We start from the raw sequence: 17,041 nt of genomic DNA, 5'->3' as shown, positions 1-17,041 counted from the left end.
ATCTAACACTCCATTGTTCAGGTAAAGAAACATGACTAAAATAAAATGTTTTAACTTGCTCAAAGACAGAGCAAGATAATGGTAGTCCACTGTTAACTGTTCTTGCTACACTGAATCTCATTTGCTATTTCTCGGTTTACACACAGAGCATCTCAAATTCTTTCTGTAGTTTTCCACATGGGTTTGGCATTTCACTGGCTAAAATGTTTTCTACTAAGCTTTGAGATTTCCATGGGGCCTCTCCCTACCAAAACATTTATTTCATGTTATTGTAGTTGCATCTCTGTGTTGCTGGGTTTTACTTTTCAGTTTTATCAGTTCCTTTGGCTTTTTACACTTTATTTCCCAGGATTCTTCCCCTGGAATTCCCTCCTCCCATTACTTTTCCTCTTGGAAGAGTGGGGAGCTGTTCATTCAAATTGCCTTGATTAGGCCAGTCTTTGGTCCCAGCTCTTAAGCTCTCTCCCTTTCTCCCACTCTGGGCTCTCATATTCCCCTTTCTCCTCTCCACAACAGGGGAACAAGAAAAAAAAAAAAACAGGTAAGCAAAACCAAACACAGCACAAAACCAACATTCCAAGCCCATGGTCCCCAGCCTCTCAATTCAGTTAACAGCGCAACCTGTCCAAGTTTGGCTGTTGTATGTACTTCATCGAAAACGAGCCTTTTTGAGAATAGAACTGCAATAAATCTGAAATCTAAGTAGCATTTTTATTATATTGGGGTGGCCCAATGATTAACTCTTCAATTATTTGTCCTTAGCCGTAGAGTGTTATGAAGTTGTATTTATATACCAATTATTTGTAGTTACTTGAGAGTTTCTTTCATCAGATTATATATTTTAAAAAAAAGTCTTACAAGACCAGCCCTGGTATTAATCAGCAAATATTTATTTGGTACTTTTTATGTAGAAAACACTGAAAAATATAAATAAGTATAAGGCCTCTGTCTCAGCTTATACTTTTCTTTCAGAGAAGTATCTTTATCTCTATCTCTTGCTCTTTCAGTTTCTTGCAAAATCATTCCATGTGACTACAAAAGCACAATTCAGTTTTTAATTTATATTCCTTTGGCTTCTTTAAGGCATTATATTTTCATATAAGACCTTTTTTCCCCCCAGTAAATTTCTAAACTTTTTAAGTAACAGTTCCCTGCATATCTCTCCTCTTCCCTCTGTTATCAGCCCCTAGTGATGTCCAAGTGTCAAGTTAGACACATAAAGAGGTCGGATAGGCTTTTGTTAGCTGCCCAGATCTGAAAGCTGGAATGTAGGGAGTTTTGAATTTCTATATGTATTCATTAGCATGGAGTGATTAGCAGATTATTTTGAAGAAGAGAGTTAGCTAACAGAAATTTTTAAATTTTAAAGGTTCAGAGTTTGAAAATTGAGTCAATGCCAATGGAGAAACCTGAGGCAACAGCTACAAGATGGCTTCTCATTCACACTCCTCAGCTGAGCCTTCAAATATATCTATTTTCCCTGGTGAAACCGAGACTTTGCTTGAGGCTAAGGGCCACCCTTTTTAAAGGCTTCATGTACTGGCTCACAGGTGCCATGATGATCAATATCATGGCCAACCACAGAGGGTCTGTGTGTTCCCTGGGGAACTCTTCCCCATTTGGCTCTGGCCACTGTGAAAAGGAAAGACCTAAGGCCAAATGGTATAACTAACTGACCCTACTTTCAGGAATCAGTGTGAAAGTGTCAGGACCAGGGCATAAAGAGAGGGGAGGCTGCCTTCCCGTGATCTTCCATGAACTTAAAGAAGGACTAGCATTAAAGCAAATGGGCCAGATTTGGACTATTCCAAGCAGAGTGAGCTGAAAACTTTTCCTGAACACCAAGACTGATCCAACTCCCCAAGGGTGGAGCCAGACACAGAGGGACCTTTGTCAATTCTGCAAGATAATAGAGGAGGTAGCACTGGAAATGAGCACTTGTGCAAATCTTTCTGGACCTCAGTTTCCTCATCTGTAAAAAGAGGAGGCTGGACTAGATTCCCTCTAGTCTAAAGCAACAATCCTATGAGGTCCAGGGATTTCTGGGTATCCTACAATCCACAAAAGTCCTTAGAAGCCCATGCGGAGTTTCTTCTTGACGGGTTGTGAGCCTGCAAGGGAAGGAGTGTGTCGGGAGGGCAGGCTCTGAACACCTGAATTCTGGGAGGGGAATACAGAGCTGAACCCCTGGTCAGCGGAGGGGAGGGTCTGACTACTTCGATTTTGAGAGCAGAGGACAGAGGAACTCTCTGGGGAGAAAGAAGGGCCTTTCTGAGGAGAAAGGAGGGTCTGGGTCCTTGGATCTTGGGAGCGACGTACTGAGTGCCTCCTTGGCTCAGAGATGGGGAGGGTCTGGCTACTTGGATTTTGGGACTGAGGGGTAAAGCAGCTTCCTGAGTCTGGAGAAGGGAGAACTGCAAGATAGTCTCGAAGGGTCTGCCGCCGCTCACGGGGTATACTCCGGGCCCATGGCTCCTGAGACACCTCTTGAGACTGAGAAGCGTCAGACATCCTGTGGAGGGGGCTAGGAGTCTCATGGCAACTGCCAAAGTCGGAGAAGTCAGAGGTGGTTCTGACAGAGGAGAAAGAGCTGGAGAGCTCGATGCGCCTCTTCCCCCGTGACGACCGCTTTCTTGGCACCTGGGAACCACCTTGTTGGCTGTCCCACCAAATGGCTCCCTTCCCCTCCCAAGATGCTTCCAAACGTTCAGTCAACTTGTTCTCAGGACCGAAGGGCTCATGTGTAGGGGGAGGATCTGAGGGAGGGAGGGGGCCCAAGTCCCCTTGCTGCAGCAGCCGGCCTTCAGTCATGGCAGCCTGCAGACCTTCTCGGACCCTCCCTTTATCTTCCTCCTTCAACCATTGGAGATGGTGTTGGGAGAAAGTAGGAGGTGTCCAAAGAGGGAGGACTGGGGGAGCCTGTAGTAGGGTCTTCAACCAACGGCGGCAGCAAGCAATAGCCCGGGGATTCCAGGAAACAGCACCAGGGTCAGGAGCTATGTTCAGGGATGAGGTAGTAGAGGGCTGGTCATGAGAATTGAGGCCTGCATCATCAGCGTGGTCAGTGCAAGAGTTACTATTTTGGATAGAGTTGTCTTTTTCAGAGCTGGTGTCTGACTGGAGCCAGAGGTGCTGATAAAAAACATCTCCAGCAGCTGAGAGCTGGAACAGCAGCACAGTGGGACTGGGACAATCTGGTGGTACAACAGCAGTCAAGCCTGGGGGAAGAGGAAGTCAAGAGGACCCCAAAGCCTGAGCTGCTGAACTTGGACAGCAGACTGCCAACCCCAAAACATCTCACAGGGGAGATGCCTTTATCCCCATTCCCTCCCATCTCCACCAGCACAACACTCAGCATACCGATAAGAGGAGCCTTGAGACGGTCCTGCAGCAGCCTCTGACCGTGTGGCTCAAGGACTGGAAAGCCAGGGAGTGAGTCGCTGAGTGAAGGCAGTGACTGCGGTGCTGCTGCTAGCTGGGGGGTACGACTGGGCCCTCCTGGGAAAAGAGGGGAGCATGGGGAGTCGGCCCAAGACGCCAACCCAGGCACCGCCACTGCAGTCCTGCTAGTCTCAGCCATAGGCCTCACCTGAGAGATGCAACATCCGCAGATGGCCCCCAAGTCCTCCAAGCAGCAAGGGAAGAGGAGCCCCAGGACAGGGTGGGGGCAGGAGCTGAGCCAGCAGTGGAGGGGACATGAGTGCATGGTTCCACTTCAGCATTGGTACAAGAGGTAAACGCTCATCCAGCAGGTAGAGAGAGAACTGTGGAGACCGTGACTCCAGTCAGGTGGGCAGCACCCACTCTGCATGGACATATCCTGGGAACTCTGGGGGATGGGGGAAGTCCGAGCCACTGGGAGGAGAGGAAGGTGTCTCCGCAGTGTCTGCACAGGGGGAATCTCACTTACCTGGGTACAGATGAGATGAAGGGTGGGACTCAGGGAGACAGGACTGGATGTCCCCAAGTACTGAGCCAGTAAGATACGCTCCCCTCGTTGACAGGAGGCTTCGGCCCCTACACGGAAAAGAAGCTCACCGCAGTCTGAGGGACCCTGAGGTCAGAGACATGAACAAGACGTCATCTCCCTGCATCCCAGAGCCTGCTCCCCCATCTGGATGCCCCCGATACCCTATGTGGTCAGTGAGAATTACCGCCCCTACCCCATACCCGAACATCTGTGAGTCTGGCTCCAGTGCGGTCAGTGACAGTCAGCATCCGTGGGTGAGCGGTGAAGTCTGCCCAGTGCCACGAAGAGGGGTCCTTGAAGACAAGGGTCTCAGCATCTTTGTGTATTTGCTGCAGCCTTGGGGAGAGGAGAATATGCCTCACTCTTCATGGCCAAAAGGAGGACAGGTATATTTAAGATGCCCAGGCTTACTTGGGGTGTGGCTGACTGAGGATGATGGCAGCCAGTCCTGGGAAAGCCTTTACAGCAGGGGGTCAAGAGAAAGACTGGGAGGCCAGTCAGATCTGACCTAGGGATAAACATTACCCATCCTGGGGGCTCCACAGACACACAGCTCCTGAGCGAGTGCAGACTGCCAGCTCTCCAGGAAGATGAGGGCTGCAGGGATGGAGTGAGTGACGTCAGCATAGGCAGCCCCTTTCCACTCTTTTCTGCAGTACACATCCCAAGCACCCATCTCACCTGAGGCTGATCCCTGTGGCTCCCTTCTCTGTACCCAGCACCTGCAGGGGCTTGGGATGCCCTTGACGACTGACCTGCCACACAGCACAGTGATGATCAGAGCGGACAGCCAGCAGAGCTGAGGAGAGGGTAGGGGTTAGCTGAAAACAGTCACACTCTCTTCTGGCCAGGATTGGGGTCAACAGGTACCAGGAGCCAAATCAGGAAACACCCCGGCATCAGTGCAGGATGGGGGTGGAAAACGGGGCCACCGAACAAGAAGTTTATGGGTCTCACCTTCCCCCTGAGTTGTTCGGGTCACCACCTGCCGGACTGGTCCCTGAAGCAATATTTGGGTTGGGTCTCCAAGGGCTTGGGGTTCTCTGGTGGTGGACAGTTTTACCTTCTGGAAGTCTGAGCAGCTAGCTAAGGCAGTCTTAAAATTTAGGATCAAGGTCTTGAAGGGATCTTTGAAACCATTCCTTCTAAGCCACTTAGAGCCCAAAATCCAGCCCAGGTACTTGGATCACAGATTGAGCATTCTAAATCTGGCCAGCTCACTTCAGGCTCCTTAGCTCCAGAGCTGGTCCTTCCCAGGCCTCCTGTACCCCTTCTCCTTCCCCCATCAGGGAATAAGTCCCTGGCCAGAAAAGATAAACCAGTCTCCTCCCTCATTCCCTCAGAAGGATACTCAGCTGGTTGTAGGCTTGCCCAGTAGGGTAGACCAGCTGCCCAATGTGGGGTTTAGACCCTGGGACCCAACCGAGAGCCCCGCCTGTAAAAGCTTCATCCAGCAGCAGCTGCTTCCAGCGGGTCTCCAGCTCCTCATGCAGCAGCCCCCCAAGCAGACTTTCCACTTCCTTACCTAGCACTGCGCCACCCTGGAGAGAGAATCGTCGCTGACGGGAGCTCAAGTGGGCCCAGGGGCACCTGGGAGAGGAAAGATCCCATTAAAAATAATACCAGATCACCATTTCCAGAACACAGAAAGGATCACAAAGCGACTTTTCTTATAGCAACCTTTCGAGGAAGGTTGTGTAAGGATTATTATCCCCATTTTACAGATGAGGAAACAAAGGATCAGAGTCACACAGTTAGTAAATGTCAGAGCTGGGACTTGAAACCAGGTTTTCTGACTCTAAGTTGAGGGCTGGCATTGTAAGCATAGGAGGGTGACCAGAGAGAAAGTTGGTGGATAGCTGGGGGAAATTCTGGTCCCATCTCCCAACCTTCCCTTCTTTCCAAACTTAAAACCACTCAGTTTTGAATAACCCTTGCTTCTTGACTAACACTATCCCCGCCCCCCTCCCCAGGCCTTTCTTCTCCTTGGGTCACTTGCCCCTTGGGCTGGTGTCCACTGAGGTCCTGGAGCAACCGTTCTGCATTCATCACTATCTTGCCCTTGCGAGATTTCTGGAGAGAAAGCTTCAGTTACTTCTTGCCTCTGGCCAGTTTGCCATCAGCTCCCCATGTCATTGGGGGTCACTTTTACCCATTGTCCAGTGGTCAAATTTACCTTTGGTTCTCCCAGGTTAAAATTCTCCTGCAGCAGCTTTCCTAGGGGCCCAAACGCAATGTCCCCGTGATCCCACAAGAACTGGTTGAGCTGATAGGGAGACAGGGACAAGAACAGTGACCACAGATAGCAAGCGCCAAGATCAAAGCCCAGAGAAACTCTCAAAAGACCCAATGCCCACTCACCTGTTCTATAACATCTATTGTTGCTTTGGCCCCAAATGGACGCCTCAGTCTCCCCCGGAAGAGCAGATCTTGGGAGGTCAGCTCAGGGTCCCAGGGGTCTGAAGGGAAAATTAGGGAGATTAGGGAGAAGGAACTCAAGGTTCTTGGCAAAGGAAGCTGGGTTGGGTGGGAAGTTTGAGAATATACTTGAGAGGAAGTCTGAAAGTCTAAAAGGCAATCCCAGGAACCTGTTAGGAGGATCATTCTCATTTCCTTGTCCACAGTAGGAAATGTATATGCCTGACAAAGCTGGGCTTTAAGATGAGAGCCGGTGGTCCAAACGGCTGCTGCCAAATAAAGTTTCCACAGAGGCAGCTTTAGTGGGGTCCCAAGGGATACACCGCAATAAAAAGGCATAGCAGGGAAGGAGGGCTTGGGGGGCATTGTCAGAAAGTAGCAAGTAGGGTTGGGGCAGGAATAGCAAAAGGGGCCTCCTCACCAGCACCAGGGCGCAGGAAGGGCAGGGGTCCAGGAGCATCACACTTCCATCTTCCCCACTTTGTCACATACGATTCCTCATGCTGGGAGTTAACCTGGGAGATAAGGAAAGACTCCATTAGTCCACACCTATAGTATCAAGGTTAATCTCCATTTTGTGGGGGAGTTTGGTATGGTGGAAAGGCCATCGGCTTTGTAGTAAGAGCACCTGGATTCCAATACCATCTTTGATGCTTACTACCTGTGTGACCTGGGGAAAGTTATCTTACTTCTCTGGGCCTCATTTTCCTCATCTGTAAAATGAGGGGGTTGGACTCAATGGCCTCTAAGGTCCCTTGTACTTCTAGATGGAGAGGCCTAGGCCCCATTGTTCTTGTAAATTACTGCACTAAGCTCGGTCAAATCTTTTACATCTAAACACTCCCTATCCCTCTACGGAAGGTGTGAGCCAGTGATGGGTTTAGGGTCAGAGGGTCTGCTTTCAAAACCCAGCTGTGATGCTTAGTGGGCCACTTAGCATCTGTGTGACTCTGGGCCTCAGATTCTTTATTTGTAAAATAAAGATGATTTCAGAGGTTCCTCCCAGCTTCAAATCTATGATCCCAATGAGCTTTAAGAGAGCATAGGTGATACTACTCCTTTTTTATTAAGGAATCAGGGGCAGGGGAAGCTCCCCAGGTCAAGTCTCTGGGGTGCCCAGGACATCAGACATCCCTGTAGCTGAGCAGAAGTGAATAGCACCATGTGTACCAACTAATAACTGTCCAGACAATAGTTCCCCAGAAAGGGATCCAGGGCTGCTCCTACCGATGGATCCTGGGTCTGGGGGGGCTTCAGCAGCTGCATATAGTCACTCCAAGCAGGGGCCAGATAGGAGCCAGGAGAATCACTCAGGCCAGGGGGACCAGGCAAAAAGAACGTGGGAAAGAGATTGTCAGGGAAATCCATCTGTTTGTAGGGCTCGTGCCCAATTCTCCCGTCTCTGTGAAACAAAGATAAGAAAGACATGTTTTCTTTCTCTGATCAGTGGGACCCTGCACAAAAGATTTCTTAGGGCCAGAAATTCCCAGAAGGGGCAATATGGAGTGTTTCTCTATTGGGAGTAAAAAGGAATTCAAAGCCAAATCTGTCCTCAGCAATATTCTGTCACAGGAGTCCATCTGCAGGGCTCATACGCTGAAGGTTCAATGATCAATGTCTGGAGCATAGTATTCCTAGGATTCCTAAGGGCAGTGAGACAGTTCAGTGGATAGCATGCTGGACCTGGAGTCAGTAAGACCTGAGTTCAAATCTGGATTCAGACATGTACTAGCTATATGACCCTGGACAAGTCACATGTCCTGCTTGCCTTAATCCACTAGAGAAGAAAATGGTAAACTACTCCAGTATCTTTGACAAGAAAACCCCATGGACACTTAGGACCATGGGGTCATAAAGAGTTGGATGACTGGACAATAGAGTCTATTTTGTGGGGTAAAGGGTTGTTTGTAGGGTTGACTGATCCAGTTTGGGGGAAGCACAGAATGATAATAATATATGACCCAATCCCTGTGTAGAAGGGGAATAGTGAAAGTCAATGATGGTGAGAACTGAGAGGTTAGGAAATGAGAATAAATGACCAAATTTGGGGAACCTGAAGACAAGAGGTAGAATGAAAGGGATGAATCAGGCTGCATAATTCTGCCTGAAATAAGGAAGAATCTAACATATCCAGGGAGAATGGGGCTAAAGAGAACCTGGGTTATATTCTACTCAGATCAGGTCTGGTTATAAGAGCTCAGGGGAATAGCTGAGACAGCCAATGTGGCAGAAACAGGTGGGATGGGGAATCAAGTCATATGCATTTATTAAGTGCCTACTGCATGCCTGGCACTGTGTTAAGAACTGGGGCTCCCAAGAAAGGCAAAAGTCTCTGCTTTCAAGGATCTCAGAATCTAATGGGAGAAACAACATGTCAATTGTAAAGAGAGAGACAGACAAACAGAGTGAGAGACATAGACAGAGGAAGGAGAGAGGGACAGAGAGGAGAGAGAGAGACAGAGAGAGACAGAGAGAGCGAGACAGAGAGAGAGACAGAGAGAGAGAGAGAGACAGAGAGACAGAGAGAGAGAGAGAGACAGAGAGACAGAGACAGAGAGAGAGAGAGGAGGGAGAGAGAGGCAGAGAGACAGAGAGAGAGAGGAGGGGGAGGGAGAGAGAGGAGGGAGAGAGAGGCAGAGAAACAGAGACAGAGAGGAGAGAGAGACAGAGACAGGGAAAGAGACAGAGAGAGATGGACAAAGCAAACTGGAGATAACCGACGGACATCCAGGACAGCTGGGGAGGGCTTCTTGCAGAAGGTCAGGAGGAGGCAGGGGGAGGCAGGCCAGCATTCTAGGCACGGGGGACAGCCAGGGAAGATGCCCCGCGGCGGGAGAGGTGACCCTGGAAAGGCAGGACGGGGGCTGGTGGTGAAGGGGAACGTTGGGGCCCAAAGCGCCTCCAGATTGCCTGGTACAACCTCCCCCTCCTCCATTTTTCAGGAAAGCAGAGGCTAGAAGGGGAGGGAGGCTTACCCACTGTCCCACAGCTCCTCCTTCAGTCGCAGATCTGGGATTCAAACCCTAGTCCGACCTGTCCTGGGAAGCGGCTCGGTCCCTAATGGAGAGAACCCCAGACTTGGCAGTTGGCAGCAGGGGTAAAACGGTGGCTGTGACTCCATCCAACGAGCGCAAAGTCGGTTCCACCCGTACCCACGAGTGGGCTCACAAACGACCTCGAGGCAGACACGTGAGAAACCAAAGGGAACACCAGTAGAATCAAGGAAATGGACGTGTTACTCACTTCGCATGTGCGGGACGATGCGCGATTTCCCAGAACTCCGCCCGGCCGGCGGTTGTCCCAGACCAGAGCACCGGAAGTCCTCCGCCTGAAGAGAGCTGCCTTACGAAATATGGCGGCCTCCTTAGGCTCATCCCTCAAGTAGGAGCCGCCATTAATCTCGGCGCAGGGTTGGTCCCGCCCCCTTATCAGCTGCGTGGATAGTGGCCTGCGGGGGCCATTCCAAGGCCTCAGAAAAACGCGGAGCTGCAAAGGAAGGGCTTTCTTAACAACCCCGAGTCTCTGGGAGGAGAGGGTTGCTCTGACCCTTTAACTGCCCCCGCAATGTTCCGTTCCGGTTCATTTTACTGTTGCAAAGCACTATCACAACCGTTACGTCATCATCGTCATCCCCCCCCCCCCCCCAGGAATTACGCCCATTTTGCAAATGAGAAAACCGGTTCAGAGAAGAGACTTGTAGGATCACGATAGATCGGGAGCTGGAAGCGACTGCAGTGTGTGTCCCCGTTAGATGGTGCGCTCCTTGAGAGCAGGGACTGTTTTTTTGCCATTGAGCCCCCAAGGTTTAGTACAGCACCTGGTGCACAGAAGGTAATTGAACAAACAGTGTTAATTTACTGACTGCCCCCTGCCGCTAACCCTGCCCCTTTTTCCAAGTAAACCTCTGGAGAGAAGGATCTCTGCTATTAGCATCTTTAAGCGCTTAGCAGGGTGCTTTGCACATAGTGCTTAATAAATGTCTTCATTCGTTCACTCATTCATTCATTCATGAGACAAGTTGCAGAAAGTCCAATAGATCGTGAACTCCTTGAAAGTAGGATTTTTTTTTTTTTTGCCTTTCTTGTATCCCCCAGTTCAGATCAACGCCTAGCACTGTAGTAGCTGGTGCTTAATAAATGCTTCCTAACTGACTATAAACCAGGTTTCATGATTCCCACCTTTGTCCACACTGATATCTTCGACAAATCACTTCATGTCCCTGGACCACAGTCTTCTCCTCTGTAAAAGGAGGGTGTTGGACTAGATCAGGGGTTCTAAAGCTGAGGCTCACGGCCCCCCTAAAGTCAATCAATCAATCAATATTTATTATTAAAAAGGTCCATGGATAGATTTCAGGGGGTTCATAAACTTGCATGGGTAAAAATATATATATATCTTTATTTCAACATGTTTCATTTATATGTATGACATAATTATATGTGTGATATGTATGATATAATTATATTAACTAAAGCATTTCAACATAAAATACTTTTCATATTTAATGCAATTAAAAACATTCTGAGAAGGGATCCCTAGGTTTCCCCAGACTGCTCAAGGTGTCTATGGGACAAACAAGATGGAGAACCTGGAACCTTTGGACTAGGTAATCTGAAAGGGCCCCTTTAGCTCAGATAGTTCATCTAGGAGAATAGATTAAAGAGGAATTTTCTGAATGTCCTCCCAAGGCAACATTCTTGGAGATTCTTGGCTTGTTCTTTAGGACCTCAATGACCTTGGACCAATAGCTTAGCCCTTTTGTGCCCCAGTTTCTCCTTCTGTATATGTCATTTTAAAGTTCTCAAAACACTTTACATATATTATGTCTTTTGTAACTGACAACAGTGAACTTTGCTCGTATAATTCCTGGACTCCCATGTATTTTATACTGTCTAGAGTTATTTTAAATAAACAATGAAATAGGTATTGAAGATTTCCTCATTTTACAGATTAGAAAACTGAGACTTAGGTTAAGTGACTTGCCTATGGTCTCACAGTTAGATTGTCAGAATCAGGATTTGAGCCCAAGGTTTCCAAAATCCAAGCCCAGCACTCTGGGCAGCTAACTGGAGCATTGGATAGAGTAGCTGGGCCTGGAGGTAGGAAGACCTGAGTTCAAATCTAGCCTCAGATATTTCCTAGCTGTGTGACCCTATGCAAATCATTTAACCTCTGCCTGGTTGTTTCCTCAGTGGTAAAATGGGCATAATAGTAGCACAGGATCATTAATGCCTCAGAGGTATTAAAAAGGCAATAAATAATACCTCACAAGAGTTTGTTATAAGGATCAAAGGAGGCTCTGGTTGGAGGGTGGAGCCATGAACTCCAAGACCTCTGTTTAAGGGGGAGGGAGCTCAGCTCAGAACTTCTCCTCATTTCTCTCTTGGCTCTACTACTTTGGGCCTTCTCTGACTTTTCCACCTTGGGTACCTTCCCCATTCTCCCTTCCTTCTTTCATCTCCTTTTTCATGTTGTGTTCTCATTTAGATTGTAGGCTCCTTGAGGGAAGGATTTATCTTTTTGTGTATTTGTATCCCCAACTGTGGGACAACCATATGATGTGGTGCACCCTGGAGTTAGGAGGACCTGAGTTCCTTAGACACTTACTATCTGTATGACCCTGGGTAAGTCACTTCACTCTGCTTGCCTCAGTTTCCTCATCTGTCAAATGAGCTAGAGAAGGAAATAGCAAACCACTTCAGTATCTCTTGACCCCAAATGGAGTCAAGGAGAGTGGGACACAGTTGAAGCAACTCAGTAACTACAAAAATCCCCAACTATTAGTACAGCACTGGGCACACAGTAGGTACTTAATAAATGTTTATTGATTAGTTGATTAGCACAGTACCTGGTACATAGGAGATGCTTAATAAATATTTATTGACTGATTGACTAATATTTATAGAGTTCCTGGCACATTGTAGGCACTTAATAAATGTTTTTCTCTTCTAGCCAGTAAAAGAAATGTTACCAAAACAAAACTATATAAGTTTTGTTAAAATATTTTTAACAGTATAAGATCAATATTTAAAACAAATAAAAATAAATAGCTGAATCCTCCAGATATCTTTGAATTTTTAGAACTCCTTTGTTTTTTATATTTTAAATGTTTTAAAAATATAGCTGCAGTTCATCTATATGCTTTTCTTTTACTGGGCCTTGCTTCACCTCAGTTCATATCTTGTTGTATATCCTAGAATTACTGGAAGAAATAGAGCACGAATTTAAAAATGTTTTTAGAAATGGAATGAGTGCTTGAGGGGAAAATTGGAAAGGAAATGAGAGTTAGGTGTGTTTGCAGTTTTCTTTCCTTTGAAAAGTTCAAATGAGAGAAATTTAAGGTCAGATAATAGACTCTCTCCTCCTTTTTTGCACAGATGTCTGCTTAAGCACCCTACTTATGTGATAATTCCTTTCCCCCCTAGTAGATTCCTCTTTCTTCCCGCCTCTTTCCATTCTTATGATCATCAATACATAATAGATCCACTCCCAAGCCTTGGCTAATTGTACTCCTTCATGAACCCCAAGGAATTTGGAAAGGAAAACACCAGTATTTGGAGGGGAGGGAGATAAATAGGGTTTCAAGTAGAAAGTGGTGCTTGACTTGAATCTTTATGGAATAGAGGAATTCTGTGAGGTGCAGGTGAGCAGAGAGGGCCTTCCAGGTATGGGGAACAGCCAGTGAAAAGGTCCAGAGATGGGAGGAGAATTGTGGAGGCAGCCACTGAGAGAAGAATTTGTTTGGATTACAGAAAGTGGGAGAAGGAATTATGATTAATGAGGTTGCAAAGACTGGTTAGGGCCAAACTCTATACAGTTTTTGTTTTTGTTTTAATGGAAAATGTTTAATTCAATTTCTTGAATTTTTTTCATACACATTATCAAATGCTTTTGCAAGCTTTTTTTGATATTTTAAACAATGACTAAGTCAACTTCCTTCAGAAAATTATTTTCAAAATCATTCAGAATAACTTGAAAAGCCACTTTAAATTGTTAAGGCACTTAAAAGCACCAATGGCATCAGCAACTTTACATGTGAATTGACTGTCTAAATATATATGGATATATTTTGGAAACCCAAAGGATTCTGAGAAGTGAAAAAAAAAACTGCATAAGGTTTTAAAAGCCAAAAAAAGGGAATTCATAAGTTTATATTTTATCTTAGAGGTAATGGAGAGGAAGAACAGTTTATCGAATAATGGTATCACATGATCAGATCTGTACTTAAGGAAAATACCATTTGCAGGTGTAGTGAGTAAATGTAATAAAGGTAGATTGAGGCAGAGACTCTGAGCTACATCAGTTTATTAACAGTGACCTGTTAACCTCAACCCCAGAGAAGAAGGGGACCCTTTTTATTAACATACAACAGAGAAGGGGTTTTGGAAGGTGTGGAAAAATGGTGATGGGTTATAAAATTGGGGCAGGAAAGTTTTGATTGGCTATATGTAGAAAAAGATGGGTTGGAATTCAGGTAAAGTGGGCTGGTATTCAGGTGAGGCTAATCATATCCCTCTCTAACAATTTAGGAGTGTTAACTATTTTGTGAGAGACCTTTCTGAATCTGGCAATTTTTGCTAGAAGATCACAACCAATAGACCTGAAATCTCCTTTAAAAATTCCCTTAACTACACAAAAACAGGAAAGAACAGAAGATATATCATTTGGGGAGGGCCATTTTGTGGGGCTAAACAAACAGATATCCAAGAAGTATCCTAGAGGATACCAGCATGAGAGATAACAACCTTTCTTTTAAACTAAACTAACTTTAAGCTAGCTCAATTGGATTCCTGAGCTCAGCTTCAGCCTGGTGGCTGCAGACCCAGCTGGATGCCTGAGCTTAATTCAAGCCAGGTGGATGTAGATCCAATTATAAAATTAGTACAGCATAAAGTTGGTTTCATTGTAGAATCAATACAAAAGAAATCAGAGATCATATTAGCTTTGATCTTTCCACACAGAAGAGGGAGAGACTTGAAGTGGGGAGACCCCTTGGGAGCCTGCTGCATTCATTTAGGTGAGAACTGATGAGGGGGTAGCTGGGTGTGTAGAGTGATGGGATCAGATCTGAGAGGTGTGGGAGTAGTGACAACAACAAGATTTGGCAACTGATTGGATATGTGTGGTGAGGGAAGAGAAGTCCAAGATTATAAAGAAGTTATGAACCTGGGTAAAGTGAAAAAGAATGGTGGTACCTTCAATAGAAATAGGAAAGTTTTGGAATAGAGGTGGATTGGGGGCGGGGGAATAATAAGTTTAGCTTGGGATTCTGTGAATTTGAGTTACGTTTGAGATGTCTCTGGGACATCCAGTTTGACTTACCCAATGGTCAAATGGAGATTTTGGTCTGTAGCCTCAAGGGAGAAATTGAAGCTGGATATATAGATTAGCAGGAGGAGTTTCTGTATTGCAAAGGATGACTGACCACCAGCAGAACCCCTGACCTAGCTGGCTACAAGACATGAAACCAGAAGGAACTGTTGAGATGTGTACAGGAAGAGCTGACTTCAGATGTTACTTCAGTGGTCTTTCAAATGGTTTCATAGTCTGATTTATTAACTTCCCCAGGTGAGTATAATAGCTCTGTGACAGCTGCTGTTTATGGGTCGTTGTACATTGAGGACCTTTCTGCTGGACCTCTTTGAGGTGAATTAAATCTAAGCCTTAAGTTCCTTTGGGGGGGGGGGCTCCAGGTGCAAAGAACCATGGATAATGAGCCAAGAGAAGAGCCTGACCCCTCTCTTTGGAGTTTTAGCTCCCCTGGGACGGAACTCCATCTGCACTAATGCATGCTTCCAGATTTGAGAAGGGCCCCTAATAGAAAACAAAAGGGTAAATGTCCCAGTTTCTTAACCCCATACTAGCAGCACCCAGTTCTGTTACATATGTACGTATTGTCTTCCCTCCATAAAATGTAAATTCTTTATGATCATCTCTTCAGGGTCTGGGTTGCACTCTACCCTACCTTCCATTGTGCCCTCTGAAACACCTGTTCTATTGTTAACAAACTGCTCTTCGTGCTAGACTTGGGCCAGCCTCTTCCCCACAAATTATATACTTTGTATAGTTTTCTATGTATACATTGTATTGTATATGTACATATGAACACATATACAATATACGCATATATCATGTACATATGCAATAATTGTATACATACACATACATATGTACATATATAATATGTGTATATATTGTTTTCCCCCAATAGAATATAAGCCCCTTGAGGGTAAGGATTGTTTTATCTTCCTATCCCTAGTGCCTAGCACAGAGCCTGTCATATAGTAGCTGATTAAATAAATGCTTGTCAAATTAAAAAACTGAGGGGTCAGAGAGTTTAAATTACTTTCCCATTGTTACTTATAATGTCAGAAGTAGGATTTGAAACCAGGTCTCCCTGACTTTTAACCGCTACACCAGGCTTCCCCTTCAATTAAATACGTAATTTGGCACCATGAACAAGCAAACACACTTTCTCCCTTGCTACTTTTACTGGCCCTCAAGAAGTATTAGGGAAAAGGACAGTTAATCCTGCAGCAGTTTTTTCCAGTGTTCTTGCTAACGCTGTGTGTTTTGAGAAATAATAATAAATTTTATAAAAGAAAATTGTCAACTACAAATGACGTTGGTCATGAATGAGAAAGTGAAATTTCAAAGGTGGAAGGATCAGAAGGGAAACAAGAGGATTTCCTATTTGGGGCAGTTGTGTGCATTTTCTAGGCAATCGCTCTAGATCCACATAGAACTCAGGGACAAAAAGAACAAATTCTTTCCAGTTAGAATTTAGGTTCCCAGGGTAGTGCTGGTAAATGCTTAACACCTAGCTCTGGGGGGTGGAAGTGGGGTGTCCTTATGGCACTTTGAAGCTTAATGTTCATTATTAGCATTTTCTCTGTCACTATCATTAAGCCTGGACAATCAACAAAACAATGAATCAAGCTCAGATTTGTATCATTTGCAGATTTGAGAGTTGTAAAAGCTCACCCTGAAATTTTAACAAAGCTTGTACACATACAAAGCCTGTATATTGGTTCCAGCAGACCTCTGTAAAGGGCTCATTAGAATCTAAGCTCCTGGAGAGCATGAAATATTTCATTTTTTAAACTTGAAACCATTTACTCTGGGCATTTTCTCTCACTGTACTACATGCTTGGAATGCTCTTCCTCCTCTGCTCTGACTGCTAACCCTTCTGGCTTCCTTTAAGCCCCAGCTAAATCTTACCTTTTACTGGAAGCCTTCCCAAAACGGCTTAATTCCAGTGCCTTCCCTCTGTTAATTATTTCCTATTTTTCCTGCATATAGCTTGCTTCATATAGATTTGTTTGCATGCTAACCCTCATTAGACTGTAAGCACCTTGAGGGCAGGGACTGTCTTTTGCCTCTTTTTGTATCCCCAGTACATAGCATGACACCTGGTATCTAGTTGATGTTTAATAAATGTTCATTGATTGATTGTATCTCCAGGGCCCTAGCACAGTACCTGGAATATAGTAGGGGCTTAATAAATACTGGTGAATTGAGAGGGAGACTTTAGCCCTTAAGGAAAAGCTGTCTTTCTCCCTGCCCAGGCTTCTGACTCTACTGGCCACTGGGTTGGTGGTGTGGTGTAAGGGTTATGGGATTTAAAGATCTTCCATGCCCCGTTGGACTTG

At 45.7% G+C, this 17,041-nt stretch overlaps 1 protein-coding gene across 2 annotated transcripts; it reads right to left on the bottom strand.

The window, feature by feature from the left end:
- Positions 1-649: 649 nt before the first annotated feature.
- Positions 650-9,813, bottom strand: TAF1C (TATA-box binding protein associated factor, RNA polymerase I subunit C). 2 transcript variants are annotated; one of them, XM_069085651.1, is made up of 15 exons: positions 9,364-9,813; positions 7,616-7,790; positions 6,810-6,903; positions 6,332-6,429; positions 6,147-6,236; positions 5,970-6,043; positions 5,322-5,560; positions 4,928-5,044; positions 4,652-4,769; positions 4,496-4,567; positions 4,171-4,306; positions 3,911-4,054; positions 3,590-3,764; positions 3,361-3,498; positions 651-3,218 (listed from the first exon to the last, which is right to left on the bottom strand). In XM_069085651.1, exons 2-15 carry the CDS (start codon positions 7,754-7,756, stop codon positions 2,071-2,073), a joined length of 2,784 nt encoding a protein of 927 aa, XP_068941752.1. In that variant the 5' UTR covers positions 7,757-7,790; positions 9,364-9,813; the 3' UTR covers positions 651-2,070. The 2 variants fall into 2 exon arrangements, with proteins under 2 accessions (XP_068941753.1, XP_068941752.1); XM_069085652.1 differs by lacking the exon at positions 9,364-9,813 and having other exon boundaries at positions 650-3,218; positions 7,616-7,783.
- Positions 9,814-17,041: the final 7,228 nt, after the last annotated feature.

The sequence above is a fragment of the Petaurus breviceps genome, unplaced genomic scaffold, assembly GCF_028583685.1.
Source record: "Petaurus breviceps papuanus isolate PSGF00001 unplaced genomic scaffold, PetGlider_PUasm1.0 176, whole genome shotgun sequence".
NCBI classification, from domain to species: Eukaryota; Metazoa; Chordata; class Mammalia; order Diprotodontia; family Petauridae; genus Petaurus; species Petaurus breviceps.
The sequence above is the reverse complement of the archived record's forward strand: the minus strand, read 5'-3'. Positions and strand labels throughout refer to the sequence as shown.